General features: G+C 35.8%; 1 protein-coding gene across 1 annotated transcript; it reads left to right on the top strand.

The window, feature by feature from the left end:
* The first annotated feature begins 2,565 nt into the window (after positions 1–2,565).
* On the top strand, positions 2,566–9,016 carry LOC149225648 (uncharacterized). Its single transcript, XM_089377229.1, has 10 exons — positions 2,566–2,907; positions 6,147–6,210; positions 6,328–6,632; positions 6,734–6,851; positions 7,004–7,075; positions 7,264–7,393; positions 7,483–8,063; positions 8,208–8,338; positions 8,464–8,556; positions 8,707–9,016. The coding sequence occupies exons 2-10, from the start codon at positions 6,190–6,192 to the stop codon at positions 8,813–8,815; spliced, it is 1,560 nt and encodes a 519-aa protein (XP_089233355.1). The 5' UTR covers positions 2,566–2,907; positions 6,147–6,189; the 3' UTR covers positions 8,816–9,016.
* The last annotated feature ends 1,104 nt before the right edge of the window (positions 9,017–10,120 follow it).

A 10,120-nucleotide genomic window follows, 5' to 3' on the forward strand; every position in this document is an offset into this window, starting at 1 on the left:
AGTCAACCAATGGTTGATATTTAAAATAACTAGTTACTCAAGCAATCTCCTTCCTCAAGCAATGGAATATGTGTCTCTCTCTCAACCGTTTATTAATTACAATCATTTACAATGAGGGAAATGTTAACTAAGGGATATCATAGTCCTCATTCTCTTTCATGCACACAATTAGTAGTATAAGAATTCCCCGTGTTTTACATTCATGTGAACGTTATCCTTCCTGAAATTGGCATTGATAGAACAAGGCTTGATAGCCAACCTCTTAAGTGCACAAAAGAAACTAGACAGATATTTGTCCATTCATTCACACTTAAGCCCATTGGCCCAATTTCAAACTAATAATAGTTCAAAGGTCTACATGCCTCTTCAGCTAATGATAATCAACAAAACAAGCTCATGAATACACACAAGAACCCATTCATTTACTCAGTAATTACACAAGAAACCAACATTCCTTAAATATGTAGGAAATCACATTCCATGACACATCACAAGTACTAAACCAACACATTGAACCCATACCAATACATGCCCTTAGCCTACACATTTAACATCTACTTGACATTCAAGGTGCAAAGCTTGGGTATACTTATCTGATTAAATGTGCTTAACAACTGAGATTGAGACTCTAACTCTCCATCCAACCATAGAAGAGTTGCAACCATTATCACTTGTAGCTATCACCCCGAGCTAGATTGCAATGCTTGAGGATGAGTGCTTTCATAGAAACAGTTGAATCTCTAGCTAAAGCAGGGTGTCCAAAGCCGCATTGCCTTCACCCACCAGCTATTTGAATAATCAATGAACAAGTGAACCTTCACTTATACATGGTTAATGCCAATGGCACGTTTTAACCATTATCACAACAAAAACAGGGCGTCCGAATGCAACACCTTCGTCCACCAACTATCTAAGCAAATTACAACATCGCAACATCATAACAGAGATCCCAACGCCGAGAGTGCATCTCCCTTCAAGATAATATTTCTCACTTAAATCAGAAGGCTCCTCAATTGGTTAAGCTGCCAATGAGTACAGGGGGAAACCTTTCATTGGTGGTTCACAAGTGGAAGCAATCACTAGTGCTATTAGGTCCCCAAGGAAACACATCGTGGTTCAACAACCCCACAATACCCAAGATGCCCTATGCTCCCAACAGGGAGATTCATCAATCTAGCCTACTTCCCAGTGGGTTCCTCAACTAGTTTTCTTCCAGTGCTTCTGTGTGCCCTCAGAGAGCTAGTTTCTCTACATATCCTATGCACTTGCGTGAGTGAGAGTGCGTGTGAATGAATGCCTTCCTTTTTTCAATAGACTAACAACCCATTGTTCTCCACGATTGCACGCTAGTCAACCTGCTAGGACAACGCAACTCATGTTGCATTTAAGTTTTATCCTCTTCTTGCTTGTTGTTGGAGCTAAAGGACACTTGGACATGTCCCTCCTTCTTTCAGTTAATTTATGGCAAAATTAACCCATTTAAACCCACTCAGTCTGTCAATGGCTGATATTTAAAATAACCAATTCCTCAACAACCATTTAATAATTAGAATCATTTACAATGAGGGAAATGTTAACTAACTACCACAGTCCCCTCCCCAATAAGAGAATTATTAACCCGGGGATGTCACAATTATTAATAGATTGTAGGCTTCTACAATCTATAATTATAGTAGTGTTGTTTCTGGAGATTATTATTGTGTGCGTGGTGTTATGATTGTGTCCAAAGTTTTAGGGGGACACTCCACCTATCCTCAGAGTTAGACACAATCCTAGTGATGATCCCCAGGAAACAACACTACTATGCATTTTATTTGTAATTACAATTATTATTTTTAATTATAATTTATTAATTAATTGCAATTACTTTAATATAGCACATTCTAATTATTTTCAGGGTTATTTTCGATATAGCTAGGTCTAAGTATTTTCTTTATTAAATTTATTTGAAATTAATAAATCTAAGAGAAAATTTTAAGTTGTGTAATTTATACATTTGGTTTGTTTAAAGATTTTTTAGGGTGTCCAATTCATTAATGTATTTAAAAATGCATTTTAAAAATTACAATTTCACAAAAAAATGTATCTTGAATTCTCACAAAATAATATGTTAATTAAATTCTCCCTTTAAATACTATTATATACTAAAAAAATCTGGCAATTTTAGTTTAAATTAACAAAAAAGATTAAAAAAAACCATTTCATCTATTGATTTAAATTAATAGAAAATTCAAGTTTTTAAAATTTTTTGGTTTAAATTAACCCAAACTAATGAAAAAAATAGCCATTTCATCTTAGACTATCTATTTAAAAATAACATAGCTAATTAAAGTGAAATTATTATTAAAATTAGATTATATAATTAATGATAGAATTATAATTTCCTATATTTTAAATTTATGGAAAAATATATAAGAGAAATTTTTAAACTAGAATGTGTAACATACTCTTAGTTATTAAGAGTCGGTTTGATATAAACAATGTATATACGTTTGTGCTCAAGTCAGAGCGGAGGGATACACGTCGTGTATATGTTTATAATGTTCGAGGAAGGTAATATTGACGTCGCGTATTTACGCTTCTTGGATGCATATAAAAGGAACTTCCCGTCTTGCCCAAATTCTGATCGCAAAACCCCCCTTAGAAAATGTGTGTTCAAGGAAGCGACCGACGGCCCTTTAAAATATTTAGGGTTTTTAGTTTTCATGGAAGAAAAATCCCGAAAATGCATAAACGCGGTAAATACCAAAAGGAAACCTATATATATGTAGTGTTCGGGATATTGTGCTTGAGGTATCTGGCAGAAGGAACAAAGGAACGAGGGTTTGCATCGACGGACCAAAATCGAGGGTTTTTTTTGGCGAAAAAAATTCTGGTCATCTTCGTAGGGTGTCGATCTGACGCTTGGTAAGAGTGTTTCTAGTTTTTTTTTCTGATTTTTTACGTTTAATTTTTTTGCGTGATTAGGGTTTCCAGAGAGAATTGCATAATTTTGAGGTTCAGATGATCATCTTGATCCTTTTTTTGGATTTTGATTCCTATTTTTTTCCGTATTTTTTGTATGCAAGGTTGATTTTACGGGATTGGGGTTTCAAGAGAGAAAAATGCTTGGTTAAGAGTGTTTCCAGTTTTTTTTCTGATTTTTTACGTTTAATTTTTTTGCGTGATTAGGGTTTCCAGAGAGAATTGCATAATTTTGAGGTTCAGATGATCATCTTGATCCTTTTTTTGGATTTTGATTCCTATTTTTTTCCGTATTTTTTGTATGCAAGGTTGATTTTACGGGATTGGGGTTTCAAGAGAGAAAAATGTATTAGTTTTGATTTTCGGATCTCGAACTCTTTGCATTTTTTTTTCCCTGTTTTTATTTTTATTTTTTTCCTTCGTATTAACTCCCGCGGGCTTAGGGCTTTTAATGGAGGAATTACATGCATTTCGAGGTCGAGGTCAAGATCTTCGTCCTCTCGCTCTTTTTCTTTCTATGTGTTGGAGATTATTTTGTTCGTAGGGTTAACTTTTCCGGCCATAGGGTTTTTACAGGGAAAATGCATGTATTTTTAAGTTCGCAGGAGTATCTTTACTCTTTTATTTTTATATTTTATATTTTTCCTCTTTTAATTTTTTCTTTTATTTTATCTTCTTTGGGATAGTTTCTGCAGCGTCAGGGTTTCGAGAGAGGAAAATCCATGTATTTTCAGGTTCGGATGAGGATCTCGATCCTCTGTATGTAAATGTGTTCTCTTGATGGTTTTTGTCGGTCTTTGGGGTAACCTGTCTGGCAGTCTAGGGGACCTATCTACTTCTAGAATTAAAATAGAGAAGGAATATATCATCCGGTTCGGATGGATGGTAAAGGGTTTGTCTTGATACAGTTGGGTTTCACACTGATCTTGTAATTCGGGAATGCAACCTGGATCGATGTAATTAAAGCTTTGAGTCATGATACTTGGATTTAGATACACGTTAAGAGGATATGAACCTATTGTGAAGAAATAAGACACATATAAGTATTGTGACAGATTTTAGATTGGTATTAAGTTAACTGATGTTCGTGATTTAAAGTGATCCCCTCCAGTAGAGCGGATTTTAGGGTAAATATTTAACGCTTCCAGTACCATAGGTTTTATTTTGGGTATGGATCATGATCCCATCCAGTTCTATGGAATTTGTTAGGTAAAACATGGTGTTGCAGTAGCAAAGTAACTTGTAGAGAGTATTGGTCTCAGAGAATTGGGCTATAATTAATTAAAATTAACTACATTCAAGTGATATTAAGCAATATTTGCAAGCCATCAATGATTCTTAGGTTGCTTCTGGCACAAGATCACGAGACACATAATTGTGATCCCTCGAATGGTGTCATGGTTGTGTAAGATTTCCATGTTCGTGATTTAATGTGACCCACTCCAGTGCCATGAATTTTAGGGGGTAAACCATGACCCATCCCAGTACCATAGATTTTCCGTTTTTAACCATATCTCGTCCAGTTCCATGGATTTTAGTGTAAACTACGGTGTAGTAGGAGAGGTAGCTCCTAGAGAGTATTGGTGTGAGAGGCTTGGCCTAATTAATAGAAATTTTTTTTGAATGCCAAGTGATTTTAAGCATTTGCTGCAAGTCATCAATCAATGGTTATTAAGTTGTTTCTGGCTCAAGATTGTGGGACTAATGGATAAAGAATGTGGAAGGTACAAGACAATCAATCTTTGGTAGTGGCTAGGTTTTTGACATGAAGTATGAACTTTGTGCAAGTGCACAAATAATGAATTTATCAATGGTAATTGTCTCCACAATGTTGAAATAATCTTCAAAGCATACCTATATCTCAATCTATTCCTTCAAAGGCTATAAGTAGTATTTAGCAAATTATACAACTAAGTGTGTCTGAAGTAGGGGAGGTTGAATTTTGAGGATTGCTACAAAAGTACAGCTATTTTCCAAAAAAAATTGGATACAAACTGTGTAGTGGATTAACCCGGTCCGACGTTTCAATGGACACTTCAGCTATCATCTTTTAGCTTTCTGGTCCCTGATGATGATGGGTGGAGTGTTTCTTGACAAATATGAATAACTGTGGAAATCTCCACTAAGTACAGCTATTTTCAGGGTAATAGGACCAACTAACATGGAGACAACATTAATAGAAATATACACACATATAATGCAATCCATAGAAATGGGCTCAAAGTACAGCTATTTTTAGGGTGATAGGACCAATTAAAATGGAAACAACATTTTATAGAAATGGACACACATATGATGCAATCCTTAGAAATGGATAGCGGTTGTTTTCTATGGGTTGTTGGTATGTTATCCCTTTTTTCATTTTTATACTCTCCAATAGTGCAAATTTTACCTGTACAAATATGCTATTGAATGCCTTGTATACCGTTGAGAGTGTTTGTTTTATATGGTTTGTGTGATACGTTGGATTATCCTTTTTTTCATTTTTATAGACTCTAGCAGCGCAAATTTTACATGTACAAATATTGAATGCCTTCTATATCTTTACAAGGCCAGGGGAATAAGTACCAGAATATTAGATGAACCACTATTAGGGTGATTTGTCTGGCCACATAGTAGTCTCAATGCCACCACCATGTGGAATCCCCCCGGTGACCGTTGGGGGAATCTACTGACTTTGGTTTTAACCTATGGCCTCTTGAACTGTAACCTGCCTTGTGCTTTGGTTCAACCAAATGAGCTTATAACCCTTATGGCAGGGTCATATTGTGCTCAGAGCTGCTTACCCACTTTTCTTAATGATATGCATTAACAAATATTTGACTTGGGCTGTGGTTCAACCAAATGAGCTATAATCCTTGTGGCAGAGCTGTTATGTATGTCTATGCTCAGAGCGGCTTATCCACTTTTATTAATAATATGCATTAACAAACATTGTGTGGTTGCAAGTTTGAGTCGTTCCTTTCTTCATAAATTGGACATGTCAAATTAGCCATGTATGCTGGTTGAAGACAGAAATATACATATCAGTGGTACTCATAAAATTTGAAAGTTCAGTTTATATTCCTATTGCTATGTAATGCAGTACTAAGTGCACGTCTCAACATACCATGTTTGTAGATGCTATGAACTGTCAACCTAATGTTAGTTATACTGTATTAATATCTTGAAATTGTTCTCAGGAAACTTTTTTGAGCTAGCTGTGAAACTACTTGGAAAGTCTATATGGCAGGCCGTGATAGATTTGTAAGTATCACTTATTGTATTGTTCAATCAAAGTCACTTGTCTTTTATTGCTAAACTGGTTTTGAGTTTTGCTCTGCCTTTGAAAAAGTGTAACAATGCGCATTTGATAATTTTCAGGACTTCTATAGGAAGAACAGAGATTATTCAAATATTTTAGATGAAGATGTTGAACCAGAAGAAATGGAAGATGGAGAAGAGGAAGAAGAGTATGAAGAGGAGGATGATCAGGAGGAAGGACAGTATGAGAAGTCAGAACCAGAAGAAGATCCTGTTGCGGTCAGGGAACGCCAGGAGTATTTACAGAGGAGAGAAAAATTAAAAGAAGTTGAGCGGCAGAAATTGAGGCAGAAACTGAAGCAAAAGCTTTCTGATCAATTTTATTTGGAAAATGATCAAAAGAAAAAGCTCTCAAACAATGATGAGTAAGTTTAAACAGTGTGCTTGGATTTTCATGTTTGTATGAAGGGTACTAGTGTTTTTCAGAATCTAATTTACATTGTAATGAAAAGTTCCTTTTTTGCAGCTATGGTTCTTTCTTTGGCCCTTCTGAAATAGTGGTTGCCAGAAGAGTTATTGTAGAAACACGTGCAAGGAAAGAAGCTAATTGTATTGCAGCTAAGGCTTCCAAGGAGGACCCAAAAGTATTTTGCAGAACTCTCCTTGCTTTTGCTTATGAACATATATAAAAAGTTTTTAGATGTTGGTTTTGCTTTTTTGCATTTACCTTTAAATCTGATTTGTGTCACAGTAAGTTTGTGGCTTTTCACTGATTTTTTTTGCATTTCGGTTCTAGGGAATATCTGAACCTGAATCGGATACAAACTTTGAAGAAAAAGAACCACCTCCATGCAAGGTTGTTGATGAGGTATAGAAGAGAACTAGAATACAGTCATAACTCTTAGAATTTAGTGTCTATTGTGTTAAACTGTTTTTAAAGGCAAGTCTAAGATTTATTGCCTTCCCAGAGGCAAACAGCTATTGTATGGTTTGTGTAGAAGTCTTTTTGCACAAAATTTGTTTATGCCTGTATTTACTAGGGGATCTCTCTTGCAGACCAAGACAAAAGCACAGCAATTAAAAGCAATCAGGGACTATTCCTTCCTCTTTTCTGATAATGCTGAAATTCCTGTTCCTGATAAAGGGTCCACATCTGATCTTAATTCTGTTACGAAATCCATACCGGGTAAGTTCAGCTTTGTAATTATTGAGATTAACCTGCTGTTTTTGGCTTAAGCATTTATAAAGAATCACTGAAATAATTGATTTTTACAGATAATGCTCAGAAAAAACAACCAATTGGGAAAAATTCAGTTGGGGCATTAAAGAAACCTGTAGTATCCAGTAAGCCAGTCTCCTGTTCCAAGGAATTTAAAGGCATTGTAAAACCTTCTGGACAAATGTCTATCAAGCCTGGTTCACGAACAATATCTCCGCAACCCAATCTGAAAGGATCATCTAATGCAAAGAATCAGGCAGGCAAGCCGGGATCTGGCTCAGGGCGTTCTGTTATTCAGACCAATGGTTCCTTGTGTCAACCTGGGAGGAACGGAACAAAGACTGTAAATTCTGGGAGTAATGGTGTGAAGGGTGTAAACTCAGATACTATTAAGAAAAAGGAACGTTTATTAAATGCTAGTAAAAGTGGGAAGGATCAACAGCGGTTATCAGGCTCTCAGCCTACAAATATGCAGAAGACTGTTCCTATAAAGGCTCCATTGCAAACATTCCAAGTGGAGCAAAGAAAGCCTACAGTAATGGCGAAGTCATTGTCCAAACCAGTGCAAAAGATGGAGACAAAACTTCCACCCAAACCAGCACCAAGACCGGCACCGAAACTACTGCCAAAGTCTCAGGTTTGACCAATTCTGTTACAGTTATGAACTTCTTTGTTTGAGCATTCTGCATTTCATTTCAATGTCTGTCTGATTGCAATTTTGTATTTTCATTTCAATGTCTGTCTGATTGCAATTTTGTAATTTCATTTCTTTGCCTTACAGGTAAAGCCTGCAAAAGCCCCCTTGTCTCGTGAATCGCATTATGTTCAACCCAAGAAGAGGAGGCCTGTAGATGATGACTATGATCTTGAAGATGGTGGCAATGTTAGTAGCATGATCAGACAGATGTTTGGGTAATGTCTTACCTTGATGAAATACTATTAACATGATTGAAATCTGGCCTTTGGTACTGTGGTTTTATGATATTGTATGCTTGGCTTTCATATATGTGATCCTAACAAGTGCTTAATACTTTCAGGTATAATCCAAATAAGTATAGTGATATGGATGATGACGATGACCGTGACATGGAGGTTGGATTTAGTAGAATACTAGCTGAAGAGAGAAGAAGGTAATATTTAGTTCCATTCTTTACGGAGTAGGTTAGTTTCATGTTTTATTTCTTAGAGGGGCAGTTTACTTTTCTACATGTAAATTTATTTGTTGCTAAAGAAGCATTTAAACGTGGTATTAAGTGTGTTTTTCATGGTTACATTTGCAGTGAAAGAATTGCTAGGGAGGAAGATGAAAGGGAGTTGGCATTAATTGAGGCAGAAGAAAGGGCAGAGAGGGAGAGAGCACTGAAGAGACGAAAATTGCAGAAAAAATAGTCGTGGAGTAACAGAAAATGAATACGACTATTTTCTGTGGCCTAAAAATTTCTTGGCAGATTTGAAACAGGTCAGGGATTCTTTTACAGAGGACATGAATTTGGGACCGATGTCTGTTCTTTCTGTGAAGCATTAGAGAGTCGATTCGATGAAAAGCAGATTCCATACATACGGATACCTGTCTATGGTCCTTGCATGAGAGATTATTAAGATTGCTGGGCCATCTGTCTTGATATTGGTGGTAACCCTATGGGTTCACATGTATAATCTTTTTGTATGGAAGGGAAACAGACGTCATCGGGTACTGTGGTTGCAGAATTATGGATGGGGGAATGTATGTTTGCTATTGCTTTGTTTTTTCATTGTAAACCAGTCATTGTTCTGGTTGATTTAGTTCCCACAGCAAACATTACCTTAATGTTTCAAGGTCGAGACAATTCTTAATGCAGTCTTGAGGCAATACTACATTCTAAACGTATGTTGTTGATCAGAGCTGGCTATTGAGCACTTGACATTGCTTTTGGAGTGTAATTACAACTCCAATGTGCAGGACCTGGTGATTTGTAAATTCCAAAGAGCATATTACTTCTGTTTATGTTCACTAAACTACAGGTCGAATATATGAATTGTACAGCAAATGTGTCTGAAGACAACGTTTCTATTTTATGGAGAAAATCTCAAATGTACACCAGGGCCATTGTTTTCTTTGCCAGCATCATTTTATATTTTAGTCTGTTTCCTTAATTAAAACAGACTTTGCAAAGAGATGTCCAATTAACCACAAATTTTGGATAAATAGGAAATTCTGAAAGCTATTTTTAACATGGAAAAGCCGAATCAAAAACATTGTAACAAGAATCATTTACTAGGAGAACATTTAATTCATTAGGGAATAATAATATTCCCAAAATAGATTATTTACTATAAAAGGAACTAAGCTTGTCAAAACTGATGAAGATTAGCAGAGATGTGCCCGGGATATTGTACTAAATTACAGGTCCAGAATATGAATTGTACAGGAAATGTGTCTGAAGAAAACGTTTCCATTTTATGGAGAAAAGCTGAAATGTACACCAGGGCCATTGTTTTCGTTGCTAACATTTTATATTTTATCGTGCTCCTTTAATTAGAATAGACTTTGTAAAGATGTCAGATCTGAAAGCTATTTTTAACATGAAAAATGCTAGATGGAAAAAATGGAAAATCTTTGTAATAAGAATTACATGACATCGACTTGCTACATTATACTACTTTTGTTACCAGCAAAATATTTAATTCATTATGGAAATAATAATAATATTCCCT

Source organism: Pinus tabuliformis, chromosome J (assembly GCF_031772625.1).
Source record: "Pinus tabuliformis cultivar Carrire ecotype Pingquan chromosome J, CPIR1, whole genome shotgun sequence".
Classification (NCBI taxonomy): domain Eukaryota; kingdom Viridiplantae; phylum Streptophyta; class Pinopsida; order Pinales; family Pinaceae; genus Pinus; species Pinus tabuliformis.